The sequence below is a fragment of the Pristiophorus japonicus genome, chromosome 12 (genome assembly GCF_044704955.1).
Source record: "Pristiophorus japonicus isolate sPriJap1 chromosome 12, sPriJap1.hap1, whole genome shotgun sequence".
Taxonomy (NCBI): Eukaryota; Metazoa; Chordata; class Chondrichthyes; family Pristiophoridae; genus Pristiophorus; species Pristiophorus japonicus.
The window spans coordinates 67953835-67967105 of record NC_091988.1 but is presented as its reverse complement, the minus strand read 5'-3'; the positions used below and the strand labels follow the sequence as shown (position 1 = coordinate 67967105).

At 48.3% G+C, this 13271-nt stretch overlaps 1 protein-coding gene across 4 annotated transcripts in view; it reads left to right on the top strand.

Moving 5' to 3' along the window:
- Nucleotides 1-9867, top strand: part of LOC139277314 (sodium- and chloride-dependent creatine transporter 1-like) — a 480248-nt gene extending 470381 nt beyond the window's left edge. For 2 of the 4 annotated variants that reach the window (XM_070895616.1, XM_070895614.1), the window contains 2 exons: nucleotides 4700-4870; nucleotides 7923-9867. In XM_070895616.1, coding sequence (XP_070751717.1) covers nucleotides 4700-4870; nucleotides 7923-8164 — 413 coding nt within the window. In that variant the 3' untranslated portion in view covers nucleotides 8165-9867. Of the gene's footprint in view, nucleotides 1-4405; nucleotides 4619-4699; nucleotides 4871-7922 lie in introns of those variants that run through there. The other 2 variants (XR_011596068.1, XM_070895615.1) reach the window with 2 other exon arrangements.
- The last annotated feature ends 3404 nt before the right edge of the window (nucleotides 9868-13271 follow it).

The window sequence follows — 13271 nt, the reverse complement described above, 5'->3', positions numbered from 1 at the left end:
CCTCTGCACAGGGTGCCCAAAGATCAGGAGTGTGGGACTGAAGTGCAACCAGAATTTGAGGAGCAGCCCCTTCACATATTGCCTACAACCCTGGCTACTTTCCCCCCTCTCGCTAACTACACGGGACCGCAGGCTAATCACACTCAGAGTACTGTCCACAGTTCTGGTCTCCCTAGCATATAGACGGACAAAAAAGAAAGACTTGCGTTTATATAGTGCCTTTCACGACCACCGGACATCCCAAAGCACTTTACAGCCAATGAAGTATTTTTGAAGTGTAGTCACTGTTGTAACCTTACAATGGTTACAGCACAGAAGAAGGCCATTCAGCCTGTCAAGCCCGTGCCGGCTCTTTGCAAGAGCACTTTAGCCAGTCCCACTCCCCCTGCCCTTTCCCCGGAGCCCTGCAAATATTTTTCTTTCAGGTGCTTATCCAGCTCCTCTTTGAAAGCCACAATTGAATCTGCCTCAACCACCCTTTCAGGCAGTGCCTTCTAGATCCTCACTGGTCGCTGTGTAAAAAGGTTTTTCCTCATGTCGCCTTCGGTTCTTCTGCCAATCACCTTAAGTCTGTGTCCTCTGATTCTCGACCCTTCCACCAATGGGAGCAGTTTCTATCTACTCTGTCTAGACCCCTCAGGATTTTGAACACCTCTATCAAACCTCCTCTCAACCTCTCTGCTCCAAGGAGAACAACCCCAGCTTCTCCAGTCTATCCACGTAACTGAAGTTCCTCATCCCTGCAACCTCTCTAAGGCCTTCACATCCTTCCTAAAGTGCGGTGCCCAGAATTGGACACAATACTCCAGTTGGGGCTGAACCAATGTTTTATACAGGTTCATCATAATTTCCACACTTTTGTACTCTATGCCTCTATTTATGGAGCCCAGGATCCCATAAGCCCTGCCACCTTCAATGATTTGTGCACATACACCTCCAGGTCTCTCTGTTCATGCACCCCTTTAGGATTGTACCATTTAGTTTATATTTCCTCTCCTCATTCTTTCTACCAAAATGTATCACTTCACACTTTTTTGCGTTAAATTTCATCTGCCACGTGTCCGTCCATTTCACCAGCCTGTCTTTGTCTTTCTGAAGCCTATGACTATCCTCCTCACTGTTCACTATACTTCCAAGTTTTGTGTCATCTGCAAATTTTGAAATTGTGCTCTGTACACCCACATCCCAGACATTAATATTCATCAAGAAAAGCAGTGGTCCTAGAACCGACTCCTGGGAAACACCACTGTATACCTTCCTCCAGTCCCAAAAACAACCGTTCACCACTACTCTCTGTTTCCTGTCCCTGAGACAATTTCGTATCCATGCTGCCACTGTCCCTTTTATTCCATGGGCTTCAACATTGCTGGCACTTTATCAAACACCTTTTTGAAATCCATGTACACCACGTAAACCACATTGCCCTCATCAAACCTCTCTGCTACCTCATCAAAAAACTGAATCAAGTTAGTTAAACATGATTTGCCTTTAATAAATCCATGCTGGCTCTCCTTAATTACTTGTCCAAGTCACTGTTAATTTTTCCCTGATGACTGTTTCTAAAAGCTTCCCCACTACTGAGGTTAAACTGACAGGCCTGTAGTTGCTGGGTTTATCCTTACACCCTTTTTTGAACAAGGGTGTAACATTGGCAATTCTCCAGTCCTCTGGCACCATCCCCGTATCTGAGGAGGATTGGAAAATTATGACCAGTACCTCCACAATTTCCACCTTCACTTCCCTCAGCATCCTAGGATGCATCCCATCCGGTCCTGGTGACTTATCTACTTTAAGTACAGCAGCCCTTCTAGTACCTCCTCTTTATCAATTTTTATCCAATCCAGTATCTCAACTATCTCCTCGTTCACTATGATTTTGGCAGCATCTTCTTCCTTGGTGCAAAGTACTCATTTAGTACCTCAGCCATGTCCTCTTCCTCCATGCGTAGGTCTCCATTTTGGTTCCTAATCGGCCCCACCCCTCCTCTTACTACCCGTTTACTATTTCTATGCGTAAAGAGGACTTTTGGATTCCCTTTTATCTTGGCCAAAGGTGGGCAGAGGAAGCGTTACAAAGACACCCTCAAAGCCTCCCTGAAAAAGTGCAACATTCCCACTGACACCTGGGAGTCCCTAAGGCCGAAGACCGCCCTAAGTGGAGGAAGTGCATCCAGGAGGGCACTGAGTTCCTCGAGTCTCATCGCCAAGAGCATGCAGAAATCAAGCGCAGACAGCGGAAGGAGCGTGCGGCAAACCAGGCTCCCTGCCCACCCTTTCCTTCAACCACTGTCTGTCCCACCTGTGACAGAGACTGTGGTTCTCGTATTAGACTGTTCAGCCACCTAAGGACTCATTTTCAGAGTGGAAGCAAGTCTTCCTCGATTCCGAGGGACTGCCTATGATGCTGATGATGATTATGGCTGCCATTTTATTCTCATACCCTCTCTTTCCCCCTCTTATTTTCTTTTTCACATCCTCTCTGAACTTTCTATATTTAGCCTGATTCTCAGATATATTCTCGACCTGACATCTGTCAGACCGCTCTAGTTCTGGTTCATCACATTCTCTATATCTTTCGTCATCCAGGGAGCTCTGACTTTAGTTGCCCTACCTTTAAAGGCAGCCCACTGTTCCACTACAGTTTTGCCCGTCAATCTTTCATTCCAGTTTACCCGGGCCAGATCCGTTCTCATCCCACTGAAATTGGCCTTGCCCCCAGTTAAACATTTTTACTTTAGATTGCTCCCTGTCCTTTTCCATAGCTAATCTAAATCTTATGATACTATGATCACTGTTCACCAAATGTTCACCTACCTACACTTGCTCCACTTGATCCACCTCATTCCCCAGAACCAGCATTGCCTCCTCCCTCGTCGGGTCGGAAACATTCTGCTCAAGAAAGTTCCCCTGAACAAACTTCATAAATTCTTCCCTCTCTCTGCCCTTTATACTATTATTATCCCAATCTATATTAGAATAGTTGAAGTCCCCCATTATCACAACTCTATTGTTCTTGCACCTCTCTGTAATTTCTCTGCAAATTTGCTCCTCTATAATTTTCCCAATAGTTGGTGGTCTATAGAATACACCTCATAGTCTAATGGCACCTCTATTATTTCTTAACTCTAGCCATATAGATTCTGTCGCTGACCCCTGCAGGGCATCCTCGCTCTCCAGCACTGTAACATTCTCCTTAACCAATACTGCCAACCCACCTCTATCTTTCCTTCCCTATCTTTCCTGAACACCTTATAACCAGGAATATTTAATACCTAATCCTGCCCATTTTTGAGCCAGGTCTCCGATATCACCAGGACATTATATTCCCATGTGGCTATTTGCGCCTACAGCTCACCAACCTTGTTTACTATGTTTCGTGCATTCACATACATACACTCCCGCCCCGCTCAAAAAATTCAGGTTTCCGCCCCCGAAAAGATGTGGAGCACAAGATAACGCGCTTTGCTTCGTTTCTGGGTCGGTAGTGGGGTGGACAGGTCGGGAGCGGGATGCAGTGCTACGCACTGGGCTGCAAGATCGCGGCACGGATCCCGCGATCAAGACGCCAATGGGGCACCGAAGAAAAACGTTAGATTTTTTTATAACATGGCCGTCATCTCCCCTTTAACTCTCGTCCGGCGAGCACCCTGCATCCCTGGTTCACCCTAAAGCCGTTGTTGACATCGCTCCGAGCAGCTTCAGCGGCGCTCCCCAATCTTTGTTCTGTGGCGATAACGGGGGGCTGGCGGTCACCGCTGCCACTGAACCCCTGCGGAACAAAGCGCGAATTGTTAGTGGCCGAGAACGGAAGCGCTAATGACACGGAGGTTTAGGCCCAAGAGTCTTAACAGCCAGGCCCAACATTAGCCCCGGAGGCTTCTCTTGCTCTCTTAGTTAAAGTCTTCATTCACATGATTATCTACAGTTACATTAATTAGTTGAATGAGTTACGCCAGAGAGAATAAAACACTCACCCACCAATCACCTACCGGAAGTCCTGTGATGTCACTCCTTGCTTTTGCTGTTCTTTTGGGATTTGACGGTCCCGCGCTCTTCATCCTGCACTGCATGCTGGCTCCGCAACCGATTCTTCTCAGATCCCAAGGGAGCACTGCACTGTCGGAGGGGAAGTACTGAGGGAGCGCTGCACTGTCGGAGGGGCAGTACTGAGGGAGCGCTGCACTGTTGGAGGGGCAGTACTGAGGGAGCGCTGCACTGTCGGAGGGGCAGTACTGAGGGAGCGCTGCACTGTCGGAGGGACAGTACTGAGGAGCGCTGCACTGTCGGAGGGGCAGTACTGAGGGAGCGCTGCACTGTTGGAGGGGCAGTACTGAGGGAGAGCTGCACTGTCAGAGAGGCTGCTCTTCAGTTGTAATGCTAACCTGAGGCCCTGTCTGCCCTCTCAGGAGTGAATACAAATATGGCACGTTTGAAGAGCACGGAGTTTCCCCGGTGGCCTGGCCAATATTCTCCCAACCAATGCCACCAAACGCAGATTGTCCGGTTATTCAACTCATTTGCTGCTTGTGGGATCTTGCTGTGCATAAATGGGCTGTTCAGTTTGCCCACGTAACAGCAGTGACTGCCCTTCAAATCAGCGAGTGTGTGACAGGAGCTTTGTAAGTACACATTGTTGCAGTTCGTTGTGTGCGAAGGCCATGTGTGACGATAATGGACAAACATTCTGCTCTGTGTTTCAGGGGATCTTCCTATTCCACATTGTAAACTACAAACCGCTTACCTACAACAAAACCTACGTGTACCCGTGGTGGGGCGAGACCATTGGCTGGTTCCTGGCCGTGGCTTCCATGATCTGCATCCCCCTCACCGTGGTTATCAAAATGCTTTGTGCCGAAGGGTCACTGCGAGAGGTCAGTCCTGTTCAATACTCATCAATCAGTGAGATTCTCTGGGGATGGGGGCGATCTCCCTCCCGTTTCACCCCTCACTGTAGCAGTTCCCCTCCCAGGGGAAAGGGTGTGCGATCTAATCGCGAGTCCGAAGATGATTGCAGCTCCCTCCAGGCAAGGTCAAGTGGTCCATTGCTCCTGGATGGGGCCAGTCCCAATTACAGTCTATAGCGGGAATGTAAACCCTCCAAGGACATGGGCTGTGGGAGGGGATTAAATGGGTAGGTGGAGTCTGTGATAAGGGAGAGTGTCATTGGGCTATGCGAGGGGATTAACTGGGTGGGTAGAGTCTGTGATGGGGGAGAGTGAAAGTGAGATTGGTGGTTTGAATAATATTTACTTGTTCTTTGCTTTCTTACATTTTTACAGTAAGGCTTCGAAGCCGGATATACTTTTTGGTGCCAAAATTCAACTATGTTTTATGTATTTGTCTATTTATTAGTTAGAAATTGTTATATTATCAGCGTAGCGTTAAAATGAGGTGAACTCCCCACAGCACACTGTTAGCGGGTGAAGATATCTGTCTAATTAAAGGGACAGAGAGGAGAGTCAGTGGGGAATGGCCCCACGCAGCGTGGCCCAGAGGTCCAGAGGTGTACAAGTCAGGGTGGACCCAGGGTCTATCACACGTTAGCTGGTCTCAGGCGGGATATTATCTGCGACTTTAATATTGGCCTATGGACCCCATGGCTAGGAAGGGGAAATATCAGCCATGGTTCCTGCTCCTGACCATTATCCAGGAACGCATGCTGTGAAGCGTGTGAGAGGGCCAGCACTTGCTCAGCAATACATAGGAACAGGAGGAGGCCGTTCAGCCCCTCGAGTAGTTCCACCACTCAATGAGATCATAGCTGATCTGTATCCTAACTCCATCTACCCGCCTTAGCTCCGTACCCATTAATAGCCCTGACTGAGCGAGCATCTGCTGCTTTCTGTGGGAGGAAGTTCCAAACTTCTACCACCCTTTGCATGACAAAGTGTTTCCTAATTTCGCTGCCAAATGGCCTGGCTTTTGTCATGTCCCCTTGTCCTAGACTCCCCCCCGCCTCCACCCCATTCACCAGCGTAAAACGTTTCTCTCTATCTACCCTATCAGTTCCTTTCATACCTTAAAAACCGCAATCAGACCCCCCCATCGAGGGACTGCCTATGATGATGTTACTGATGACCTTCAATATTCCAGCGAATACAAGCCAAGTTTCTGTAATCTCTCCTCATAATCTTACCCTTGGAGCCCCGGTAACATCATGGTCGAATATTCTGCCAACAAACACTGTCTAGCCTCAAACACTCAGGGGCTTGGACGAGGTACTGAAGGTTTGTCACAGCATTTGCAATCATGCCCCAGGGAGAGTCAGCACCTTCAGCAGAGAAGGAGGAAACTAAGAGAGGGAAAAAAAAAGACTATCAATGATTTGGATTCAGGAAAGAAACAGGAGCAGGAGTAGGCCATTTGGCCCCTCGAACCTGCTCCGCCATTCAATAAGATCATGGCTGATCTGATCATGGACTCAGCTCCACTTCCCCGCCCACTCCCCATAACCCTTTATTCCCTTATCGCTCAAAAATCAGTCTATCTGCGCCTTAAATATATTCAATGACCCAGCCTCCACAGCTCTCTGGGCAGAGAATTCCACAGATTTACAACCCTCTGAGAGAAGAAATTTCTCCTCATCTCAGTTTTAAATAGGCGGCCCCTTATTCTGAGACTATGCCCCCTAGTTTTAATTTCCCCTATGAGTGGAAATATTCTCTCTGCGTCCACCTTGTCGAGCCCCCTCAATATCTTATATGTTTTGATAAGATCACCGCTCATTCTTCTGAACTCCCCGGCTTCTCCAGTCTATCCACGTAACTGAAGTCCTCGTCCCTGGAACCATTCTCGTAAATCTCCTCTGCACCGTCTCCAAGACCTTCACATCCTTCCCAAAATGCGGTGCCCAGACTTGGACACAATACTCCAGTTGAGGCCAAAACTGTGTTTTCTACAGGTTGATCAAAATAAGACTCTAAATGTGGTAGAGGTATAGAGGGATCTGGGAAACAGCTTCACAAATCGCTACATGTAATGACCCAGGTTAATAAAGCCCAAAAAATGCAAACCAAGTTCTGGGGTTCATTTCTAGAGGAATAGAATTGAAAATTAGTGAAGTTATATTAAACTTGTATCAAACCTTGGAGTACTGTGCACAGTCTGGTCTCCATATTATAAGAACAATATCAGGGCATTGGAGAAGGTGCAGGAAATAGTCACAAGGATCATCCCAGAACTGAGAGGTTATATCCATCAGGAAACACGGAACCGGCTGGGGCCTGTTTCTCCAGAAAAGAGAAGGCTGAGGGGCAACCTGAGGGAGGTCTTTAGATTATGAAAGGGTTCGATAGGGTAGACATAGAGAAGATGTGGGTAGACATAGAGAAGATGTGGGTAGACATAGAGAAGATGTGGGTAGACATAGAGAAGATGTGGTAGACATAGAGAAGATGTGGGTAGACATAGAGAAGATGTGGTAGACATAGAGAAGATGTGGGTAGACATAGAGAAGATGTGGGTAGACATAGAGAAGATGTGGTAGACATAGAGAAGATGTGGGTAGACATAGAGAAGATGTGGGTAGACATAGAGAAGATGTTTCCACTTGTGGGGGAGACCAGAACTAGGTGCCATAAATATAAGATATTTCTCAATAAATGCAATAGGGAATTCAGGAGAAACTTCTTTACCCAGAGAGTGGTGAGAATGTGGAACTCGCTGCCAAAGGAAGGGGTTGAGGCGAATAGCAGAGATGCATTTAAGGGGAAGCTGAATAAACACACGAGGGAGAAAGGAATAGGAGGATATGGTGATGGGATGAGATGAAGAGGGGGGAGAGGAGGCTGGTGTGGAGCATAAACACCAGCACGGACCTGATGGGCCAAATGGTCTGTTTCTGTGCTATTCTGTGATGTAATTCCATGAATGAGGTACAGTGTGCAGTAGAGCAGCGTTCTCACATTGTGACTTTGTCCACAGCGCTGGCAGCACCTTACCACTCCCGTGTGGGGATCACATCACCTACAGTACATGGCCATGGAGGCCTCCTCAAAATTCCACCCGCCCGAGGCTCTGAGCCAGATCCACAAGGAGAAGGAGACTGCTATATAGCTGCTGCACCCCACAGGCCTGCGCTACACCTCCAACCCTCAGCACCATCCCAGCTCTGCCAAGTTCCATGTCTCATCTATTCCCATTCAGATTTTAGGCGCAAATTTTGAAGTATTTTGTACAGAATGTGTCTGTGAATCTTCAGTATGTGGATATAATGATTCTGTCTATTTGTTTGGACATATTCTTTGCCTTGTGAATGCACAGTGACTAGAAAACTGCACTCGTGACCAGCAACTTCATCAGATGTTAGACAAGCCTAGGTTAATGCTCTCGATGATCAATGTCATCCAATTACCCTGTCAACTAGCTTTGTCTGAACTATTTACTTTCTTCTTGTTGGTCTATACTGGACAAAGCAAACCAAGCACTCAGCAGGTCCAAACTATCTCCAGAGGACCTCAATCAAGGTATATAAGGTGCATCATGGGATAGAGATAGCCGGAACAAGACTTCCAGATACACCAGTGCAGCAGGCCAAGTGAGTGGAGGGCCAGGGTGTGAGAGGCAAGTTGAGGACTGATGTCAGGAAGTCTTTCTGAGGGTGAACAGGTTGGTAGGAAGGCTGGTTGAGGCCAAGACGCTGGATGCATTCAAATAACACCAGGAAGTGACAGGGAGATGGCAGGGTTGGTGTTCTGGGATGGTCAGGTTAGATGGACCAAAGGCCAAGATTATCTTTTGATCTCGTGATTTGCCGAATATCTCTGTTCCAATTTTCCACAGGAGCTATAGTATCTATAATGTTTAGTGCTGAATGTAGCCTTTAGTTCTATCACTTGCATACATCCCTCGATCCCAGGTTCTCTTGCGAGAAGGGAGAGGTGTTGGAGAGCATGCCCAATGGGTCTATTAGCAGGGTTACATTAGGTTCGTGGCTCTGTTGATTTGGACGCAACCTGATAGAGGTTTAAAGAAATAATCTCAGGATGTCCCCAAGCGCTTTACAGCGAGTGAAGCACTGTTTGGAGTGTGGTCACTGTTGTAACGTAGGAAATGCAGCAGCCAATTTGCGCACAGCAAGCTCCCATAAACAGAAACATAATAGTGATCAGATCATCTGTTTTATGTGCTAGTTGAGGGATAAATATTGGTCAGAACACTGAGAAGAACTTCCCTGCTCTTCTTTGAAATAGTGCCCACGGAATTTTTTACGCCCACATGAGGGGGTCTCGGTTTAATGTGTCAGCATGGATCATGTGCTCAAGTATCCGGAGCGGGGGACTTGAACCTACCACCATTCTGACTCCGAGGTGCAAGTGCTACCCACTGAGCCACGGCTGACACTTTACTGCTACACACTTAGACCTTTGGAGTGGCTGCCTTTAAAGTAAAATCTTCTATTGTTAATTGATTTACCTGCCGGGAATCAGAGTTTATTCCAGTCTTCCACTAAGGATGCAAGCTCTCGCACTGTCAAACAGGCAGTCAGACAATTTTTGTAGCGTTGGTTTTGCTGTAGAAGATATGGACGACAGAGTTGGAACAATGTGGCAAAATTCCGCGTGACCTCAATTGGAAAAGGAAAGGTGCTCCTGGAGAGGAGTGACGGGTTGTATCGGAAGAGTCGTGTTTGTAGACAGACTGAACAGGGAGTGATTTGCACGGACATATCAGACTGGAAACCTTCACCTCAGCAAAAAGGGGATATTTTGGGATGTGATAATGTGATGATGCTTGCTGTGTAGAATTATCTAGAAGGCTTGCACTCCCTTATGGAGCTTCTGCTCTTTTTCATTTTCACATATTTGCGGGTCATTAACTGAACAAACTTGCTCCAGCTTATAAAATGCAATAAATTTTAGAACATTAATGTGAATTTGTTTTTTATTTGTTCTCGAGATGTGATCGTCGCTGCCAAGGCCGGCATTTATTGCCCATCCCTAATTGCCCTCGAGAAGGTGGTGGTGAGCTGCCTTCTTGAACCGCTGCAGTCCGTGTGGTGAAGGTGCTCCCACAGTGCTGTTAGGGAGGGAGTTCTAGGATTCTGACCCAGCAACGATGAAAGAACGGCGATATATTTCCAAGTCAGGATGGTGTGTGACTTGGAGGGGAACGTGGGGGGAATGGTGTTGTGCCCGGTGGCAGGGAGTCAGCTGCTATAGGGAGTTCATAGAATCACACAGCACAGGAGGAGGCCATTCGGCCCATCGAGCCTGTGCCGGCTCTGTGAAAGAGCGATCCAATCAATCCCACTCCCCCGGTCTTTCCCCACAGCCCTGTAAATCTACCCCGCAAGTATTTATCCAATTTCCTTTTGAAAGTTACTATTGAATCTGCTCCCACCGCCCTTTCAGGCAGCGCATTTCAGATCACAACAACTCGTTGCGTAAAATTATTCATCTCATCTCCCCTCTGGTTGTTTTGCCAATCACCTTAAATCTGTGTCCTCTGGTTACCGACCCTCCTGCTACTGGAAACAGTGTCTCCTTATTTACTCTATCAAAACCCCTCATGATTTTGAATGCCTCTATTAAATCTCCCCTTAACCTTCTCTGCTCTAAGGAGAACAACTCCTGCTTCTCCAGTCTATCCACGTAACTGAAGTCCCTCAGCCCTGAGACCATTCTAGTAAGTCTTCGCACCCTCTCCATGTTGATGCAGTGCATCCTATAGATGGTGCGTACTGCAGCCACAGTGGGCTGGTGACAGAGATGGTCTGGAGCCCAATCAGGTGAGCCACTCAGTCCTGCATGGTATCACTCCCCCACCCTCTGTACAAGGCACTGAATGGTGCTATTGAAACCAGTCTGTGGGCCAGTGCTTAATTCCTTCTCATGATATCCCTCTGTAAAATAATGTGCATTGGCCGCATCAAGAAAAGCCAGGAGGGGATCATACACTAATATGGACAATAAATTATAGACCTGTTCTATGCAACAGTTGTAATTTATTTGCTTCATGGGTTCTTTGTTTAAGAATTCATGGCAACACATTGCTATTAACAACTAGTTGGTTTATTGGCAAAGGTTTAACAATCACACAATACACATTACAAGTTCAACTATTTTAGTTGTGCACTTTAAACAAATGCCCCCTGCAAGGGGGGTCACACACCAAAATAATTTTTTTTTCCAGTGCCCTTTTTTTTGTGGGTTGGGGGGTGGTTTAGGGCATTAAAAACAGAAATTATACAAGTGCCCCCTTGCTAAAAGGAGTGGGGAGGGGGGGCAATAAAACTGGCAAATTAAGCTTTAAACTTAAATGATCAAATTAAAATTTGGTTGCCAGGGGTGATGATGTACTCCAGTCCCTCCGGCGCCCACCTCTCGCGGAAGGCCGCAAGCGTACCGGTGGACACCGCGTGCTCCATCTCCAGGGACACCCTGGCCCGGATGTAGGCGCGGAAGAGAGGCAGGCAGTCAGGCTGAACGATCCCCTCGACTGCCCGCTGCCTGGACCGGCTGATGGCACCCTTGGCCGTGCCCAGGAGCAGTCCTACGAGGAGGCCCTCGGACCTACCCGCTCCCCTCCGCACAGGGTGCCCAAAGATCAGGAGTGTGGGACTGAAGTACAACCAGAATTTGAGGAGCAGCCCCTTCAAATATTGGAACAGGGGCTGCAACCTCGCACATTCAATAAAAACATGGAACACAGACTCTTCCAGACCGCAGAAATTGCAGGCGGCCTGGGAGCCCGTGAACCAACTTAAAAACTTATTGCACGGGACTGCTCCATGCACCACCCTCCAGGCCAAGTCCCCCAAAATAATGGAAGGACTCCCGCGTAGAGAGCACTCCATCGGGGACCCCCGCCTCCTCCGGACAGCAAGATGGTGTGCCATGGCGTGTCCGGACAGCAGACGAGGATGGCAAGCTGGAGAGTGTGCAAGAGCAACTCGTACAGGAATCCCCTCCACGCAGAACTGAAAGGCACGGAGGGGATTTCCCCAAGGAGGCTCAAGTTGTGAGGCGCCGGCTCCCAAGGGAAGTTTCGGGACTTGGCACGGATGAGGAATTCCGTCCGGACGGGGGTCAGTTCGGACGGGATCTCCCCACGTGCTTGAGCCTCCTCGACACACCTAACAGAGTCAGAGCCCAATGCTGTTTTTAGCGACTTGATGGCATTGGCCACGCACCGGACGTCGGCCCAGGAAATGCGCCGTGCCAGCACATCTGGCGCCATCCTCTGCTATTGAGCAGGTCCCTGACCCTGGTCACCTTGCCAGCCACAGCCCTCTCGTCCGCCTGCCACCTAAAACCGCAGTCGTGGAGGTACGGATTCCTGAGCAGCGGCTCCTGCAGGACAGCCGCCACTCCAGACGGTGGAGAGCTTCACTTGGTGGTGACTCTGTTCCAGACCCTGATGAGTTCCTGGTAAAAGACAGGCAACCCCCGAATGGTGGTCCTGACGCCTCCCCAGGCTCACAAATAGAAGCTGCTTGTCATAATTGAGGCTGTACTGCTGGCGGAAGAAATACGTCGCAAGCACATATCACCTAGGAGGGGGCTCGACGTAAAGGTATCTCTGCAGGGTCTGAAGATGGAAAGACAAATCTATGAGCATCCTCACAGGTGCATACATTGCACTAGGTTGTGACATGTTATATTAAAAGAATATCTTTGCACTTGAAAAACTCATTGTCCCCACTTTCCAGCTGTGTTTTCGAGCCTGAGGCAGTTGGTAGGCATTGTGTGGCTTGGATGTAACCTCATTCTGACAACAAAAATTCCTTCTGTTCAATCCCCCAAATAGGCTAAGACAGGAAGCAAAGTTTGTGAACATCAATTGCAAGCTCTGCTCTGAGGTTTTTCATAATCTGTCGGAATGTTAGTCCCTAACAGGAGGGGCTGATGCAATTGGTGACGATGCAATCTCATAGGGTCTCTTTTTAACATCAACCAATAGAGTTAGCCAATGTAAAAGGATTTGTTGCAAAGAGGTCCTACCATTGCGGGCATCAGCTCCCTCCATAGTGTCCACCCCACAACACCATCGTGTGACTGAGTTACCAGAAATGATTCTGGCTCAGAAATTGTCCAAAATTGCAATGTTGTCCCCCTGAAGTTTTATTTGGTCAAATTTGACCTATAGTGGTCGCCCTTGTGCCCCTGGGTTAGAAGGGGCTCCGTGGGCACCACATCGTGTCCCTGGGTCAGAAGGAGCTCCGTGGGCACCACATCGTGTCGCTGGGTCAGAAGGGGCTCCGTGGGCAGTACATCGTGCCCCTGGGTCAGAAGGAGCTCCGTGGGTATCACATCGTGCCCCTGGGTCAGA